The following is a 19,049-nucleotide window of genomic DNA, read 5'->3' as shown; positions in this document are numbered from 1 at the left end:
GTTATTTTGGTACTGAGCATCCTCCTGTCCTTAGGAGATGCAGTAAAAAGTAACTGTGGAAACACCCTCTGATCTTCCTGTCGGGGGGTGGAAATGAAGTCCTATCTGATTCTGCATCCAGGGATAGATTACTGTACAGAAACATCTCATCCCATAGTCTGTAAACAAAGCTCAGAATGGAAAAGGAGGAGGAAGATCTTGCAAAACAGTAGCAATTTTGAGCTGCTTAAGGTGATAGAGCAGATGGCTAAATCTGGCTTCTACATAAGTCTGTGGGTCTCTTTCCATATACTTTCACCGTCTAGCCTGGACATATAAGAAGTCCTGATGTCCCTCTAACTGTGGAGGAGATTCACAGCATCTTCCGTAGGTGATGCAGAAAAGACAGAGTGAGAAATACTAGTTTTTAAAGCGCCATGTCTGTGATGGAGGCACTTTTGGCAAGGTGGGACGTGGTGGGTAGTAAGGGGCACAGCTCTGTCCTGCTTAGTAGTGCAGGCTTGCTGTACCAATTGCACATGCCCTGTACACTTACCCAGTGAAGCTGGCCTAACTGGGGCACACCTCTGGTCTCAGAGGACTGGGGTTCCCTGGGTAGGATGTTGCAGTTGCACAATAAAAACTGTTCTCTAGCAAAGGGAGAAAAGGTTTTCCTTTTTCCAGAGGTTGTCAAGCCTCAAGAAAACTCAAGAGCAATTTGATGGCTTTCTTGTGAAGTGAAAAACTTTTTTTGGGGTGAGGAGCTGTTAACCTTGGAGACATGGGCACATCCATGCCTAGGGTGGGTTAAGAAAAGCAGGTTGTCTTTTCTAGTGTCTGTGTATCATCCTGGTTAGCCAAAACCTGGGTAGGGCTGTCTAGTGCACAGTATGCAAAAGTAAGACCCAGAGCCTGCTGTTTGTGATGCTGAATGGTGGTGACCTCCTATGCCCAAAAAGGTGTGAGGGGTCAGGTATTTGGGAGAGATCTCCAAACTTGCTACTGCTTTTTGGACAAGCTGCGATGACAGAGGGAAGTGTTCCACAAGTGGCCTTGCGCCTGCAGCACGGAAGAGCTGACTTGCAAAGGGTGCTGTGGCTGTTAGTCCTGTCTCCCCACGGGGAACAGAGCACAGCTGACAACACAGAGCAAAAGGGAAAGAGTTCAAATGCAGGAAGGACACGATGGATATGTTTGTTTTCTGTTTTGGTTTTTTTTTTTTTTTTTCTGAGTACAAACAAAACAGGGCTCTGGTGGGTGATGGTAACCTGGGGGGGTTGTAGGAGAATTGGTCAGTCTTGGGATATGGGGCAAAAAAGCCCAACTATACCTAACTTGTGCCAAAGACAACTAGGCACCCAAGTCTATCGGGAAAGGCTGTCCATGCTTCAGGAGCATCAAAGCCTCTCTGACACTGGCCTTTAACTGCCAGCTGCCTATAGCTGTGCTCCGGTCGCCTCCACAGACCACCCATTAAGCTGTTGCCTGCCAGGAAGCGGAGACGTGTGCTTTCTGAAATCCTCAGCGGGCTCCTCTGGTTGCTCTTGCACGTAAACCTTCCTGGCTCCCCTTCCCCACCCTCTGGGCGGTTGCCTGCTGGTCTGGCGTTCTCTGCTTGCTGTCCTCCCAGCTCAGCAGCCTCTCGGCACCCTTGGCTTCCCAGTCCTTCCCGCTCTTCTCCTTTGCTTCCTTCTCAGTCGCATCTTGAGCAATTAAAAAGTTGGGATGCAGAGTGATCTTTTGGATCTCCCTGGCATGGAGACACTAGCTGGATGCCTCTACTTCTTAGCTGTAGCTTTGCAACGAGGCAGATGTTTTGGTATGTTGCTAACAAATGACAGAATAAGGACAAATATACACATAAACCTGTTTTGCCCTTGCTGGGAAGCAGATCCTCTTAGAGCTGAGTTTAGTTGGATACTAGCTCTTACTAAATCCTGATACGTGTTGCTGGCCTCGGTGGCCAGATGCCTGCATAGAGGTTTGGATAAATGGGCTTTTGCAAACCACTGGTGTTGTCTTCCCCTGCCACGTCTCAACAATATTGTGCTGTGAAGAGTGGGACAGAGCTCCCTGTCCACTGCCATCTGACTGTGTGTTGAGCATTGGCATCTCGCGGTGGGTTGGGTTCTCTTACACAGATGCAATTCCAAATTCTGGCCCGATTATGCTGGAAACAAGTGTTGCCAGGAGTTATCTTTATATTCAAGTGGTAAAAGGAAATGCTGCAGCTTTCCAAAGCCAGATACTGTAGCTCAGTTTTGCAGACCTGAGATATTCTGATGAGCCTGGGAAGATGATAACCAGCTGGCAGGGTGCTTACAGAGGGCTGAAGCAAGCACATGTAATAGATACGGTACCATTATCGTTGTTAACAATGCAAATATGCTTTTACTTATTACTTGGTAAGTACCCCATTGGAAACATTCATATTTAATTAGCATTGATTCTTTTTGAGTGAATTGCTCTAAAACCTGGAGGAATGGAGCCCCTGTCTCTTGCTCAGACAGCAAGTATCACATAACCAGCCCTACACTTCATCAGCAAAAAAAATTAATTCTCTTTAGGACTGAAAGCTTATGCTTCTTGTATTGAAATTGGTGAGCAGAAATTTTCAGACTGTTGCTGGAAGCTGGGTGGGTAAGGCTTGGCAGGAAGCAAATTGCAGGTGATGTTTTTAATGACTGGTGTTTTTTGTTTTGTTTTTTTTTTTTTTTTTTTTTTTATAGAGGAATATGCAGGATACACATTGTATACATTGGTCCTTGTATAGAGGAGGGTCAGTCCAGCAGTATCTTGTTTTAGCGATTGCTATTGGGATTAGCCTTAATTCAGAAGGGATTATCAGTCTACCATTCTGGTCAAAACGGCCAGGATTTTATGAGCTGCTCCTACCCACTGGAAGGATGGAGGGACAGCGAAGGGGACCCATCTCTGCACACTTTAGGTTTGCCAAAGTGAAGAGAAATTAAATCTCTGGTATCTTGACAAAAGGGTACCAGACAAGGGGCAAATGAAATGGCTGATGTCCCAAAGCAATACACGCTTGTAAGGAACAGTTTGAGTATGATGCTGAGGTTTTTGAGCTTTGAAGCTTTCTCTAAGGGGGATTTTAGTAGTCTGTACTTTGAGGAGAGGGGATACTTACACCCTTTGACAAGCAAGGCTTCCTCCTCTCAAACCCCTGTATCCATCCAGTTCAAAATAGCTCATTACCGTGGGGTGGTCACTGGCAGTGCCCATTGGAGGTGGAAGGAGAGGGGAAAATGCATCTCCAAGGCTGTGTCCATTCTTTCCCCCCAAGCAGAGGACAACATATTTGTTATCCAAACCAAGATTCATAAAAGTTGATCCTGTCTCCTTAGAGTTACCAGGAATGGCTTTTCTATTAGATACTCATGATACTGCTGAGCTGTGGCCCTGGAGAGACCAGGAATGTCTGAGTGCTGGGGCTGCTGGATAAACATGGGGAATTTCAGGTCTTCAGGCAGAGCCAGAGCTGTGTCTCCCCTTTTACAGAAGCCACCTGTCTGCCTTGTAGGACACTTGTAGATCTTGCTTCAGCAAAGGAGTTGATCTAGAAAGGACAGGCAATGGGAGAGGAGATGCGAGGCAAGAGGATTTGTTTGGTGGTGGTTTTCTGCTCTTGGTGGATTTCAGGGACAGGTTGGTGGAATGGAGAGCAAGGCAAGAGGAGGATGAATACAGATAACATTGGCATCTGGGAAGTAGGTAGGGGGGTTTGAATCATGTCTGAAATCCCTTTGTTACTTGCTTGCCCTTGAAATTAACCAGAGGTCTGTTTAATTGCCATCTCCATTTCAGAATTGGCCCTAAAAGGAGTAGAGAAAGAGAACCGGCTTCTAGAACAAAAGGCTGGCAGTGGGAGTGTTGTCTGTGTTGTCTCATGAGGGAGATCTCTCTTCCTTAAAGCCAAGTTTAATTCAAAAGCACAACTGCAGTATGAAGGACAGATAGCTGCCCCGATACAGGGAGTCTGCACAAAGGGAAGCGGGGTGCATTTTTGCCTTTCTGCACTTATTTTTCTACATCAGTTTGCAAAGATGCAAAATGAGCTGCATCTAGTAAGGGATGCAAGTCTGCTAAATTTTCTCTAATACAAGTCAGACTTGCTTTTTTTAAAAAAAAAGAAAAAAGAAAAAAAAAGATTTGAGCCCAAACCTTTCTGCATGTGCTCCTACAACTATAGATAGAAAGTCTGTCCATTAATTTTAAATCTGGTATTGAATATTTGTCTCTTTGCAAAACCTGCAATATGGAAACATTTCCCTCTCCCTTTGATCATCTCGGGTATCAAGCATGAGGCAACTTTTCTGCAAGGCTGTCCCCTCCTGTCCTCTGTCTCAGATTTAATATGCTGTTTTCCCAGGTGATCCTCCACAAGCTGCTGCTTGGATTGGCCAGTGTATCCTCTACTTGCTAATAATGGTTTTTGAGAAGACTGTGATTAGCCTTGTCCTGCTTATCCCTGGTTGGACAAAGGTAAGCTTCAGAGCTGTATTTTTCTTGCTACAGTTATTGTGGCTCATTTCTTGTCAGCTTTGCCTTATTAGTTGTCCCCATCATCATAGGTCTTGAATCCTTACGACATGTTGACATCTCTTTGTAATCATTAGCTATTACTTAAATTTGGGGAAACATCACTTTCATAACAGTTTGGCTTTTGGTACATCCTCTTAGTAGTCAAACATTACTGGAATAAGATGCTTTAATTTTCTTTTCCATCCTTGAAAGGATACAGTGGGCTGGGCTGGCAGCTGAGCTACTTCAGTTCTGCCAAAGGATTTCTGCATTACCTTGTCAAATCAGTTCATGTTGGTGTTTTGTGATCACATGCCTAAACTAGGGGGGCTCTGAAATTAATTTAGAAAAACTATCCCAGCAGCATGCTGTCCTTCCCCCCCGTAACTGCTTCTGTGTAGTAGCTCATGCAATGGTAGTTGTGTTGAAGATAAGTTTCTCTTTTAAAAAAATAAAAATAATATTTCTGTGACAGCTGTAGCCACATACCTGGTGGAAAGTAGATGTGATGAGTATAAAAACCAATTCTGGGTGTTGATGGATAACTCCAGTTTTGAGTGCATTTACACATAGTGCCTGGTACCTCCCAGGCAGATGTGACTTGACTGAGAAGTTATTTGCAGCGATCTGGAAGCACTTGTCTGTTCCTGTGAAGGGCATGTCCTTCTAACACAGTAGTCTACAGTCCTGACTTGGACGTGAACATGTCCAGCAGCACGCACTGCTAGATCCAGAGATGCTGCTGGCTTTCTCTCCACACTTACCACGCATGGCTGGTGTCCTTATTTTGCAGTTAGGCTTCAAGGAGCCAAGGAAAGTCCCACCAGTTGTCACGGGTAGTTAAACTGAAAGACTAGCAGTACTTATTTTTTGATCTGTACAAAATCCTGTGTTTGGCAGCTGGGCTAAAGGAATAGCCCATGTAATCTTTCTAAGAGCTGGTGTAAAGCAAAGGCTGCAGAGCTCTAGCTAAGAGACTGCTAATGTAAGAAGGCAAGCAGTTCTGCAGCAAAGATCTCAATAGAGCTGTTCCAATAATGCTTCTGAATGCTTTCTCCTCTGCAGCTTCAGCAGATCCTCCTGGGTTACATCCCAAACCCCCAGCTGGAGCTTGTCTTGGTCATGCTTGTTGTGCCTTTTATAGTCAATGTAAGTGATGCCTCTGCAAGCACTGGGTGGGGTGGGTTGGAAATCATGGTTCCCTCCCACGGGGAGCATGTACAGGAACTGGCCTGGGGCAGCCTTGAGTATTTGAAGTGGCTGGGACATGGTGGAGGGGAGTGGAAACAAATATATTTGTTGCCATGAATACACAAATATGTCACTACTGCCCTGCCATGGGCTCTGTTCCTATTTCCTGCTCCCTTGTCCAAGCTGTTGGGTGGCTGACTTTGAAGAAAACTGGTGCTTATTAGCTGAGGGTTGCATCTTGGCAGCAAGCTACAGGCATGGCAATCCCTCAAAGCCCTTTAAGTTCCTATCGGATGGCTTTTTTTCTCTCTTCATTGGGTCTTCAACAGCTATGGAATCAACAGGATTTATTTGAGAAGGGATCTCAGAAATTTGACTCATCCAACCCCCATGGACACACTTGGTGCAGGGTTAATTTAGATATTAAATTAAGTTGATCAAGGATGCACATCTGGAGAAACCAAAAGCAAAAGAAATAGCTGTGATTGAACGACTTTGTATTTTGGTCTCTGCAGTCCATTCATGCAACTTCTTTCTCCCCAAGGCCATTATGTTCTGGGTTGTGGACAGCTTGATCATGAGGAAATACAAGCAGAAGGACACACTGGACATCAATGGATCCATAGAAGCTCCTCGGAGTAAGAGGACTGAGGAATCTCAGGTAAGACCAAGGATGTCCAGTGTTTGAGACCAAACTGCAAGCTTGTGACCTGGTATCTGTGCTTCACCACCTACACGTTGCCTAGGCCTAGGACAGTGCTTCATGCGTGCAATTAGTGACCCTTCTAAGTCAAACTGACTTTCCATGCCTTGTAGCTGAGGTCAACAGAGGGATGTTTTCTGGGACAATCTGGCCCTGTCTAGCAAAGAGAAATATTACAGACTACAAAGTGTTGCTGAAATACTGCTCTAAATGATGACAGTATCATGTGGGGGATGAGCTAGCTTTTGCACTAACCTGTGTGGGCTTGCTGGAGTGGCAGGCTGAAGCTGGTTTGTACCTCTGCACTGTCTCTTTCAACTTTCCCATTTTTAATTTTAATTAATCTTGCCCTAGAAGAGCTTACTTTCCATTGTGTAATTGGTAACATGCTTTTTAGAGGACAAGGCCTAGCTGGGAATTCTATTTTTATTAGTGTTTGGTGTTTTTTTTTAGCCAGATGATGGTCTTTTAGCCATAGGAAGCTGTATTTTGTCTAGTCTGAGCTTGACACCTAAAAGTTAAGGAGGGGAGGAAGTGCTCCAGTCCCAGCAGACTTTGGTTTTGTTAATGACGTGTAGTTTGCTGGGCAGGTGGTGTCTGTGATTCTCATCAGCTTTTGGGCAGAGACCACAACCTGAGTCCGTGGGTTGAATTCCCTTCCTTCCCCTGGCACCCAGGCCCTGTTTCAAAGTGGTCTGTGTACGACTGCTGATATCACACAGTTGACTGGCGAGACTTGCTGAGATAAGATAGCTTCTGGCAGTTGCAAGCTGGCTCCTGGAGTAGCTTCTGCTGAGGAATTTAGGATGAATGAAAACAGCTCTTGCTTTCTGAGAGCTCTTTCATAACACGTAACTGCCCTTTGGTGGCTGGAATGGCCAGCTACTGATGGCATTGCAACACCCACGGAGGCAATAGTGTTCAACGGCGTGCTTGGCAGTCTGCACAGCAGCGACGGCTTCCACCGCTCAAGGGCACAGTGGGGAAGCAGCCACCGCTCGCGGGGATGCGGCGTTGGAGGCATCCTCCTTCTGGCAGGATGGGCAGGCAGATGTGAGCAGCTGTTGAGACAAATGAGTCACTCCTCCTGGCCCGGTCCCCAGATAAACAGCTGTAGGTTGGCGGGATCACTAGAAACGCGTGAACAGTGCGCTCCAGGGAGTTCTCTGACTGGTGTGTGTGTGTGGTGAGGGCATCCTCGAGAAAACTTCTGTTGTTTTGGAGAGAGGAGGGAAGAGAGGCCTGAGCTGGGCAGTACCAGTGTGTCTTGATAGTTGTGCTTTGAAGCCAAGAACTTATACCTGGAATGTGAAGGTGGATTAACTCTGGGCATGAACATCTTCCTGGTTATGGCACAGTCCCGGTTTCTTAGCGATGGTTGATGTTCAAGAGTTGTGCTTCCTTGAAAGGGCTAGGTTGGAGGTCTGCTCCAAATACAAAAGTGGTGTTGAAGATCTGCCTTACTGACTGGATATGCTGGTGTGTTAAACCTGAAGGTTTAAGATCGGTTAAAATTACACCAGCTCAGAAACAAGGGTAAGGAGGTGGCATGTCTAGTCGAGACACCAGTCTCCTTTCCAGACTTTCCAAAACTAATTTTGGAGCATCTAGTCTTCTAGATAGCTTGCTGCTGTGAATACACAGATGGTATTGCAGTTAATGGTTTTCCATGGAAATGGAGCTGATCCTCTTCTTTGTTCCACTGAATGTGGGGCAAGTGTTTTGTGGCCTCCAGATCAGTTTTGGATGATCTGGAGGGAAAGTGCCTGTTAATCTCCAGAAGCTAGGAAAGGCTCTTCTAGTAGCTCAACTAAACAGGTTGATTCAATCAGTGGAAACTGGACTCCCACAGTCTGACTCTTGTTGTCAAAGGCTTCTTCTGTCTTCCAGGTACTTGACTCTTTTTCTCAGACAAATTTTTGCTGAGACCTTCAATGTGCAGGTCATCTGTCCATCTTGAAACCCTCTGATCCATCACAGCTGTGGTTCTATCAAGCAGACTGGTTTGTACCTGGAGCAGTCTACAGGGGTCTACTTTCTTTCTGCTCAGACATGTTCATGTTCCTCTGGCCCAACAAATAGTTAGGGTAGAGAAGGCAGGTAATGACGAAATACAGAAGTGGGTGATCTGCTTTTCCAACTATGTTTCTTGGCATTGGTCCTTGAGGTATAGCCATAGACTTCATGTGTCAACTTTTTTGGGCTATGAATTAAAGGTTATGTTGGCTGGCTGGGCCTTACAGCTGGATTTGTTGGAATTTAGGCTTGAAAACAGAACTTGAGGTTTGCTGCACTCTTTGCTGCTAATAACCTATTAAAGTTGGGGAATTTCTTCCTTCCCTGCTGCCCCACGAAGAGGGAGGGAGGAAGGCTGAGAAGCATCTCTGTACAGGGCAGAGCTGGCTGAGGCTAATGTGTCCCGCAGTTTATCAGGGTTCATCAGGGCTGTCTAGCAGCAGGCGCCAACAGCTCCCCATCATGCTGCCTTCTTGAATTTCAACCCTCTGTCTATCTCGCCAATAGAGACTCTCATTATTTTCACTCGAACTAGCAGTTTGTGTTTGGAAAAGGAAGGGGAGAGAGGAAGGAGAATGGAAAGGGCGGGCTGGAGTTAAAAACCCACACTCAGTATTTTTTATAGGGATAGCAGGAAAATGGAGCTTTGTCCTTGTCTTGGTAGACCAGCTGCGTAGCAAGACAAAACCCAGAAACCAGCCACCCTGTCACTGGTGTCACTTACTGACTCCATGGCTGTAGCATAGACCAAAGAGCTGGCAGTCTCTTGTGGGATTTAAGGCTCTTCTGGTGAGCCCCACGATGGGCTATTGCTTATAATGGAGCAACTACTGAACTTTTTTACATTGAAACTCTGAAAGAGACAAACTCGCTCTATGGCTGGATGAATTTCACAGTTCCTTCCAAGTCAGTCATAAAGCTTTATGTTGTTTCAAACTTGTGCCCTGCCTTGGTAAATTTTCACGCAGTCTTTTTTGCCCTCTTGTGGGATGGAAAAAGATCTCTCGAGTCTCAGCCTGAATCTGGTGCTGTTCAGGCTGAGGAAATGCATTCATCTGCATGGCCCTTATTTCTGCTTTGTATGTGTCCTGCCCTTGACCTGAGTCTTTTTTCCCTTGCCCTTGTAAGTGCCAATAAACTTTAGATCTTATCAGTGATTTCTTTGTTTCCTACACTCAGGAAAACAACTCAGTTTTAATAATGTTTTATTTGATCTTTTTTTTTTGAGCTTGTTTCTAGTTTTTTTTCCCCAAGGGTGATGTGTGAGTTTCTGCTCCTTTTCTGAAGGCTTATATTTTTCAGAGATGAGCCTTAAAGCAAAATTTGGTCTAATAACAGTGGTACTTGTGAGAAAGGTTAGGGTGAAACTAGAGGCTAGTTTAAGGTTGGGAGGAAAGCTAATATACCACATGGGGACCACCTGCTTCTGGTCAGCATGGAGTCTAGCACCTATCCCAATTCCATTCACAGGAGCTGTGACTCTTGGCGAATCCCTAGACTGAAGATGCTGATGAATGTCAATATTTATGATGCTTGCTTTTAAGTATTAAAGAATACTCCAAGAATGAGTTTGACTTGGTGGTTGCTTAACTGAGCTGATTTTTAAGTAGCTCAAGGTGAACTAAGGTGCCTGGTCCTTATGGAGAAGCAAAATGAAGGTGGGGATAGAGGTGCCTCTGGAAGAAGAGTCTCCCACCTGTCAGCCCTACTGACTCATGGGAATTTATCGAAGTTCAGATGCAGGAGGACGGTGGGTTGGTTCCTACCTCTAGCCAAGCTGGTGGAGCTTTAGGCAATCAGGTTTCCATCTCTGGCAGGTAAATGGCCCCAGAGCTTCTTTGTTTTACAACCTGTGTCAGAGAGATTGCACAGACAGATGAGAAATTTTTCTGCTACTGAGATGGCTTGAGTATCTGAAGGGTCTGCTTGGATGGGGTACCAAACCAGTAGGCAGACTCTTTCCCCAGACAGGAGGGGTTGGCAGACCACCTGGGCAGCCCAGTTTGGGTAGCGTGACCCTCACTGTTTTGCAAGCTGCCGGCCTCCTGGTGCGGTGAGGAATGCATGAAGTATTTGAGGACTGCTGAGTGAGACAGTAGCACATTGTCCTGGGACTGGGAAACCGTGGTCCATTCCCAGCTGTGCCACCCCGACCTGCTGTGATCCTGACCTGGATGCATCTGCAGGGGAAGTGCCTTGTCCAAGTCGTGCTGAAAATTCCCAAACTGGAGTTTGGCTTGAAAACCGTATCTGAGGGTATGTCCCATGACTGTCATAATGATGAGGTGCTGTCTCATGATGGAGCTCCCTGAGGAATTGTGGAAAGGTTACTGGGGAACTGTTGGCCTGAGCAGTTTCATACGAGTTGTATGGTGGGCAGGTAGCAGCCTGAGCGGGTCTGGATGCACAACCCTTAGTGCCTGCTCAGTCATCCATGCTTGGCTTCAATGGGATTTGAGTTTGCAGCTGGAGCTCACTGAAATTACCAGTTCATTAGGCCCCAAAACTAGCCTGCTGTAGCCTGTCAGAGTTCAGTGAGTTTCTAAGGATGTATGTGACTAATTATCCACTCATTTTTTCAGGTTCAACAGCATCACAATATTAAAATGATAAACAGAGGATATCCTCGCTTGGAAGATATGAAAACTTTCCAGTGTGTGTCTTGAACCAAAAAAAAATTCCTTGAGACCAATGGGGTGTGGGATAGGAGAGCTTAATCTGATCTACTGCTATCCTTTGCATGTCTGACATGCTGCTGTGAAGATAACATCATCAGATGGAGGGGCTAGAGTGTGTGTGAGGGGGGGAAGTAAATCTTCCCCTGTGCCTCTTAGGCTCCTTTGAAGTCATTGACTCATTGCAGTTTGTTTTTCCAGTTTAGTTGTTTTGTTGCTGTGGTGACTGGCCCTGTGGTGCTGTCTGAGTGCTAACAAGTGGAGGGCATGTTAATTCACAACTGTGCCCGGAGATAGCCACAGATAAGATTAATTCCCTCATGTTCCTGGTTTTGCCCAAGCTCCAGCTGTTGGGGACATACTGCAGGTGCATGTGCTTGGCTGAAAGCCTGTGCACCATTCCTTGACTTGTGCCTTTGAGCTAGGAGGCTGCTTGCGAGTCAGGCACAGGGAGGCTTCATAGTACATTGGTTCAGTCTTCGGAGCAAAGTGGGGCTGGATGGGGCTGAGGCTTGGGTGGGAGGTCTCCACTGCCTTGCTGGAGGAAGCTTTGTTTGTGGGGGTGGTTGTGGGACATGCCCTTCATCCCTGCATCAGCCATGAGCAAATAATGCTATTTGGGTTCTGTGATGGGCAAGTGGAGGGAGGAAGAGGGGCTGCTGGCATTGCTCATCTAGGGAAATATCCCTGGAAGCTCTACTGTGCTGTTAGGTTTGTGCCCCTCTGTAGTTAGGTGCTGAGATGCCCAGGACGTGGCCAGGCTTCTGATGTCATGACCAGTGTTGACCAGAAATTCCATGACTTGATTGAGCCCCCAGGTACTGCCGGGCATGACACAAGCTGTAGCACAAGGGTTGACTGCACTGGAGCAGTGCTTAGAGCTAGCTACTCTCAAGGCTAATGAGGGGTAGGGCTTTTGTTGCCCAAAACTGGGTTTTTGAGGTAAGAAGAGCAGATAGGATGGATTTGAACAAACAGTCTGTCAAGCCATGCAAACTAGTCATCCAGCCAGCCTGCTGCCTTTGGGTTTTAGCTCTCCTGCAGTCAGTGCAGCCACACCCTGAGTGAAATCCGTCCTTTTTCCTCTTCCAGATGATGTGGCTGGAGGATGCCCCACGTGTGGCTCTGTCTGCAGCGTGCAGATGCTCCAGGCCGGTGGCAGCCAGTTAGCTTGAAACAGCCTGTTGGTAGCTTCAAGTCTGAAGTTAGCTGCTGAGAGCGTAGGTGTTCCCGGAGGCAACGGGCAGCCTTTTGATCGTGCAGCAAAGCTGAGAGCTTTCTTACCTGGAGAGATACTAGTGAGAGGTGTCAGTGCTCTATTTTGGCTCCCACAATTCCGACTGAGCTAGGAGCTGCTGTGCCAGGTAGAAATAAGATGCTGCCAGGTTAAGACACCGTTCCTGAGCTTGCTGGCTGTGGCTGAAACTAAGTCTGTAGCTCTGCTTGCTCTCCTGGTTGAGCTCTGGAGATAGCAAGTAGCTGGGGGCCTGGGAAAAGGTCTACATTTGTTACACCTGTTTGCAAAATAGGTGGCCTAGTTTTTGTACATCTCCACTGAGGCTGCAGCCTGGCCTGAACGTGAACGTCTGTGTGAGTCCTGTCCCATGGTGAACAGAGCTTTTAGCCGCCTGCTCTGCTCTTGAGGGGAGGGGAGGTTGGGACACCAGATGATCATGGTGTCTCTGCCCAAATCTGGCGGTTGTTGGAGAGATGGTCAAGGTGACCTTGAGACCTTTCCCATCTGCCAGAGAGGATGAGATCTTGCAGCAGACCTCTCAAGGGGTGCTTGACCCCTTCGGCAAGCAATATCAAGAAGAGCTGAGAACTTTCATTCCATCAGCATCTGTCTGTTCTCTCCATTCTAGGTATTACTCTCTCCAGACATGGATTTTGATCAGTCTGAAAGCGACCAGGATATTTCAGGACTCCAGGGAACGAACCAGAAGATGAAACAGCCCAGCTATCAAGTGGTCATCTGACAACACTGAGACAAGGGAGGTGGAGGAAGGGAAGTAGCACTGTGATCCTTGAGCTGGCCAAGGAAGGGCAGGGTGGGGAACTCCAGTGGATCCCTGTGAATCTGCAGGGATCCTTTTGCCTGCCTCATCTAGACCTGTCCTTCTGCATTTGTCTCTTTGGGATGGTGTCTGTGCATCCTATGTGGGCTTGAGCAGTATCTGCTCTACCTGTCTGACCCTAACCTGCACACATGCAGGCACGTTGAGGTTACGGGTATGGATATGTGCTTCCCCTGGCTGGCCAGCTGGGTGTAACTTTGTCAGGGCTAGAGGATGAAATCGAAAGATTGTCTGCTTTCTTTTTTTATAGAAAAGAAAAAGGAAAAAAAAAAAAAGTCTATCCTATACTACCTGAAATGTGACACTTTTATATTCACAATACTCAAAATAATTGGTTTGCAATGTGTATTTAAATATCTTGAATTGGGAAGGTGGTCTCAGTGGATCTGATACTTTTTTTACTGTTTTATAAGAAATGCAATAAATACTTGACCTAAAACTGCTTCATAATTGAAATGCCTCCTTGTGCTTAATGTTCTGCAAGACCCTAATGCTGTCAAGGGGAGGAAGGGGATCTGTTGAAATCTTTCCTGATCAGTTCCTCACAGGGCAGGCTGTCATTCTGTAGCAGGGCTGTCCTGGTAAACCTACAGAAGAAGAGCTGAGCCACAGTGCTCGGTTTCTGTAGATGGTCTGTATGAGCCACTTCAGTGCAAAGAGCTGAGGCTGCAGCATCAGCCTGGGCTGGAGTCCAGACTGGAACAGACTTGGACATCAAACCCGGTTGCCACCTTACAAGTGAGTGTTTACTGGGAACAAGAAGTTGACTACTTTCCTTTTGCCTAGTTTAAAATAAACATGTAAAATCTCTGCAGGACTCGACTCAAGAACTAGATCTGAAGAGTCAACTGAAGCCCCATTGACCAGGCACGATCTTCTGGGTGTAGGTGAATGGCCTGAGGTGGGACTGCTGCCGGAGACCCCTGGGTCATCCCCAATCCTGGCACCTTTTGCTACAAGCGTGAGGTGCAGGGCTTTGCCCTTGCTCTTTTGTTAACATACTGTATTCATCTATAAACACACAAAAAAATTCAAAACACTTCACAGCTCTCCTGGGGAGAGAGAGCACAGAGCAGCTGCGTAATAAACCTCCAGGCTGGGTGCAGATACACAGCTGTGATGAGACCCATACAGAGTCCAAATGGGGGATAGACCTCAGAACAGGGCCTGATCCAGGATCCACCGAGCTGAACAGATAAACCTAGCCATAGACAGGCCTTTCTTATTGCAAGACAGTCCTCAGAAGTTGGGCAGGAGTTATCTTTTCCTTTTTTATTTCCCACCCTCCCCCCCCCCTTGTAGTTTTCCAAAGCAAACAAGTCTTATTAAGGAGTAGAAAATAAAAGAATTTGGATTTTCTAACTTAAATAGCTTTAGACTTTTAAAAGCTGAGCTGAGAGTGTGTGAAGTTTTTGTTGTTGGGTTTTTTCCCAACTTCAAAGTAGTTTAGAAGCATTAGATGCAAATCAAAGTCTTGCATGCCCCTTAGTGAACTAGACATGCTTGGCTACACTTGCAGCTGCACAGCCTTATACTGTATTTCTGGAAATTAAATCCTTTTTTGTTTCTTCCTTACTTAATGAAGGGTCAAAATCCTACTTGTGCTGGCACATCAAATGACTTTTGGAATACATGGCACACAGCTCTCAATAGATCATTTATATTGCTTAGTGAAATCACTTTCACAATGCAGCTTTTGCTTGTCTGGCAGAGTTCTGCACTGGTAAAGACTGGAAAAACTGCTGCGCTGTTTAAAGTTTTGACTGAAAATAGAGTCAAACAGCTCCTTTGTTAGAAACTTGCTCCCTATTTCAAGGTGTACTTGTATTTTGGTTTTTGTTCTTGCTGTAGGGCTGCACGGTGTGATGCTGCAGTATGTGAAGAGTGCAGATTCAGCCACTGTGAAGTCCTTGTCCTAAAATGGAAGTTGAGTGATGGGATCTGGAGTGGGGAATAAACACAACACTCAGCTCTTGGTTGAGGCTGTCCGAAGAAGCTCACGGAAGGCAACAGCTGGTCAAGCTTGATGTGGGAGAAGGTTGTCCCTCTTGAGGCTTGTGTAGCCAGTGCTGTTTCAGCAACCCTGAATTCAAGAGCCCTCTTCCCTTGTCTGAAATGGTGGTGTGCAATTGTTTCCATTGCACTCCAAAGTGATTGCTCAGCCCTCATTCCTGAGCTGTCTCAGCAGCTTGCAATCTTTAACCGTTTCGCTGCAAAACAGAGTGCTCTGTGACACTTTTGGAGATGAGAACAAACATGTGCCTGTTGCAGTGGGAGGTCTCTGTGCTATGAAAAAGGGCTCTGAGGACCAAGCCTGGACATGTTCTCCCCCTCAGAGAAGGAAGTGTTGTGATGCACCCTTTATAGATGGAGAAAGATGAAGATTACAGTCTGTGACCTGCCTGTGCTCTTAATAGGGGCAGCAGGAACATAAACTCTGGTTTCCCGTGTCCTATGCTACTGTATTTAAAGGCTGGATCAGTCTTTTCCATGTGGTTCAATTCTCAGTTTAGTGTGGGAGTAGACCCCTAAGGTCTGTTCACATAACGCACTTCTTGCTTCCTACTGAGTGTATAGAGGCTGAAGAACATCACTGACTTTGAATTTTCTGCTGAAATGACTTTGGTTCCCAACATATTGTTAACTTGTAAGTGGCTCTTTCAGCCATCTGGTAACATGAGCTTGTCCAGCAGCATAAAACATACATAACCTTAGCTTCAAAGCTCGTTTTATCTTTACCAAATGAAAGCTTCACTGCAGTGTTCACTGTAAAATATTTATTGTGAAATGGATAACTGGAGCCTTAACGAGAACTTGAGTATATTGCTCCAGGTGCTTCATATGACTGCAAAGTTGGACTTGATCATTGTTTTTTTTCAGGCCCTGAAAGAAATATGTTTCCTTGGCTGGAGGAGGAGGAAGAGGAGTAATGATGCACCTGAAGCACTAGCAATATGTATATATATGTGTGTGTGTATATATACACATATCTATATTACAGGAGAGATGAGAGGAGAGCCAAAGCCAATTGCTCCCCTTAGCAATACACTTGAACAGCAAAATGTGGGAGGAGAGTGAAGATTTCAAACAAATCTCTTTTCAGTAAGGACAGTATGAAGAAGACACCTGCCAAACCCTGGACTGTCTAGTTCACTGCCACTATCCTGTTCACCCTGTGCTAGTGAAATGGGAGGTTGTTTGAGAATGGGCTGGGTGATCTTCCCACTGTCTTCCTGGGTGGTGAAAACTTCACAGATACTCTTTCTTGTCTCATTTCTGGCCCATGAGCATGCTGCAGAGCATTAACCTCTTTGGTTATTGCATGCTCAGGACTGTGCTGAAGGTCTTGCCATCAGTTCTCCCTTGCAAGAGAGCTATTTCTCAAGATAGCTGAGCCCAGAGCAGTAGTGGTTTTCTTTATGTTTTGTTCCAAAGCATGAGCCTTGGCATGAGTTTTGCACTAGCTGAGCTGTCTCTAAGGTTCTTCTAGAGTGCAATTAAATCTAGCTGGTTGCTTTGGGTTGTTTCCTCCTCCCCACAGCACATGGTGTGAATCAGCAAGCGTGCTCGCTTACCTGTTCTGCTGCCACAGTGCTAACAGCCTAGATGACCAAGCAACTGGAAAATCACCATCCCACCCCCAGCAGCTGGAGCTTCTACATCAACAATATGATTTAGTTGTTAAATATGCAAAAAAACAGTCAAGGTTGAACCTATTTCTGTATGTCTCAGGCAACTCTGTTTTCTCCTAACACATGGATATCCTTTAGCTCCTGGAGATGTTTCCACACCCACCCTCTTTCCTTTCAGTTCTGGAAAGGCAGAGTACACATGAGCTCAACTTGGCCTTGTCATGTAACTGTCTGTGGTTGTCAAAGTCCTCTTTGGCCAAGTTCTCTATAAAGCAAACTCCCCTGTGGCTGATCTATAGCATTATTTGGTGATGCCTCACTTTAAAATAGACCACAGCCTTGCACTTTGGGTTTGGAGGTTTCTTTGCAGAGCAGCACCACCTGCAGTGGGGGTGGCTGGCAGACCCTTCTGTAACCTCCTGCTGCCAAATTCCTGCTGCATACAAATTCCTGCAGTGTAAGGAAGGAGAAGAAGCCAGGGGAAATTGGGATGAAATTTTTTTTACGATTTGGAGCAAATAAAGACTTCCTTCCTGATTAGAAAAGCAGCTAAAAATGTCTAGTCTAAATTCAGAAGGCTGCTTTGTAGGGTCATAAGCTGTCATGGGTGCTGATTCATCATCCGTTAGATAATTTAAATATCTGTTAAGCAGAAGTGATGCTCTGCTCAAGGAGGGGGCAGGTCTGTTGGAAGCTCACAGTGGAACTTTGTTTCTCTCTGAGGGAGTCAAGACTCAAGAAATCACTAAACCTGTGATGTTATTTAAATGAGATGCTTCATGGAATGGGAGCCTGCACCACTCCTATTGCTGCTGAAGGCTGGAGGTGCTTTTTAAGCATGCAGTACTGATACAGCAATAAACCATATGAAAAATTTCACCACTGTTTTAAGGGTCTATAGTGGTTCAGAAAATGTCATGCTTAGTGGCAAATCCAGTCCCTATCCCAATAACCAAGAAAGCAATACCCAGTTGTGGTCTGTTGAGTCCAGGTTTTGATTTTTACCTCTTTGATGCCAATGGGTCACTGCAGATGAATAGCCACCCACCTCTCCTTGTTCTCTCTTCTTTCCCCAGGGACCATGGTGGGAGCAGTTTCTCCAAGTCACTTTGCGAGGTATCTCACCCAATGTCATCTCTCTAGATGGGCATTTTGCTGAACAATCTATGCCTCTCACTGGGTCACTCATCAGCTCCTGGGGTTATTGCACAGATCCCTGCATGGGTTTATTTCAAGGCCAGCAGCTCTCTGCTCTGTTTTATATGGGTGCTGGACCATTTCTCCCTCCTTTTTCACTGGGAAAGCACCGATCACAATTTTAACCATGTCTTCAACCCTTCCTTCCCCCTCCCCCCCCCCAACCTCCTTGTCTTCAGGAATTTGATGAACAACATTCATCTAGCATGAAAGAGAGACAGCTGATTTCCAAGGGCAAAAAGCCTTGGTTTCTTTGGCACCAAAAAGTAAAGAAATATTCATAAGTTGCCTAGCTCTAGAGCCTTCAGAAGGGAACCGCTGTCACACATGCTGCTGTAATGCATTGCTATGATTGGCCTTAAAAGCTGTTAATCGTCCCAAAGCTGGTCCCTGTGTCAAAAGGATGAGAAGCCAAATAGTCTCTATAGCTCCCATCGATCAGTTTGTCCGCATTGTTTTTGGCAAACCAGCAGTCAACTTCCTGCTGGCCATTGTAGATCTTCCTCTGCTTCCACACAACGGGAACGAGCCGTCCCTTCACTTTCAGGGTATTTGTAGGGTTTGGTTTTAATGCTTCAGTTTGGTTCTGACCAACATGCAGATGACTTGTGTTTAGAGAGTCCTGAAGAAGTTTAACTTCATGGTTCAAGAACTGACCTGCAAGGCAAGATACCATAGAGTTCATGACTGGCTGTTTTGTACCTGTTTATACATTGGTGATTGTTTTCTTTTTTTTTTTTTAGGCTGTGTTTTGAGGATTTTTAGCATATAGGGTTGTAAAGGGCTTCTCTGAAATAGGATGAATCTAGATCCTGCAATTCTTTTCTAAATCTCACAAATACAGAGATTAGAATAAAACCTATTTCTTTTTTTTTCACTTGTCAAGATACACTAAATATGACCCTCTGGACATGTGCAAGTGCAGCACTTGAAGGCTAAGCCAATGAACCTTGGCAATGTGCTAACTCTGTGACTGGAGCTCTATTTCAGAATCTGCAACACCTCTGTTAACTGTCCTCTCTCCCTAAAGAGATTC

At 45.8% G+C, this 19,049-nt stretch overlaps 2 protein-coding genes across 2 annotated transcripts in view; one reads left to right on the top strand and one right to left on the bottom strand.

The window, feature by feature from the left end:
* The window catches only part of LOC104363739 (store-operated calcium entry regulator STIMATE), a 36,510-nt gene extending 23,072 nt beyond the window's left edge, over nt 1–13,438 (top strand). The window contains exons 5-8 of the mRNA XM_032995767.2: nt 4,370–4,482; nt 5,587–5,670; nt 6,257–6,373; nt 12,972–13,438. Coding sequence (XP_032851658.2) covers nt 4,370–4,482; nt 5,587–5,670; nt 6,257–6,373; nt 12,972–13,085 — 428 coding nt within the window. The 3' untranslated portion in view covers nt 13,086–13,438. The remainder of the gene's footprint in view (nt 1–4,369; nt 4,483–5,586; nt 5,671–6,256; nt 6,374–12,971) is intronic.
* Nucleotides 13,439–15,946: 2,508 nt separating this feature from the next.
* Nucleotides 15,947–19,049, bottom strand: part of ITIH5 (inter-alpha-trypsin inhibitor heavy chain 5) — a 49,519-nt gene continuing 46,416 nt past the window's right edge. Inside the window, exon 14 of the mRNA XM_032995777.2 lies at nt 15,947–18,670. Within this exon, the coding sequence (XP_032851668.1) occupies nt 18,372–18,670 (299 nt within the window). The 3' untranslated portion in view covers nt 15,947–18,371. The remainder of the gene's footprint in view (nt 18,671–19,049) is intronic.

This window comes from Tyto alba, unplaced genomic scaffold, assembly GCF_018691265.1.
Source record: "Tyto alba isolate M040663 unplaced genomic scaffold, T.alba_DEE_v4.0 Super-Scaffold_2, whole genome shotgun sequence".
Taxonomy (NCBI): Eukaryota; Metazoa; Chordata; class Aves; order Strigiformes; family Tytonidae; genus Tyto; species Tyto alba.
The sequence above is the reverse complement of the archived record's forward strand: the minus strand, read 5'-3'. Positions and strand labels throughout refer to the sequence as shown.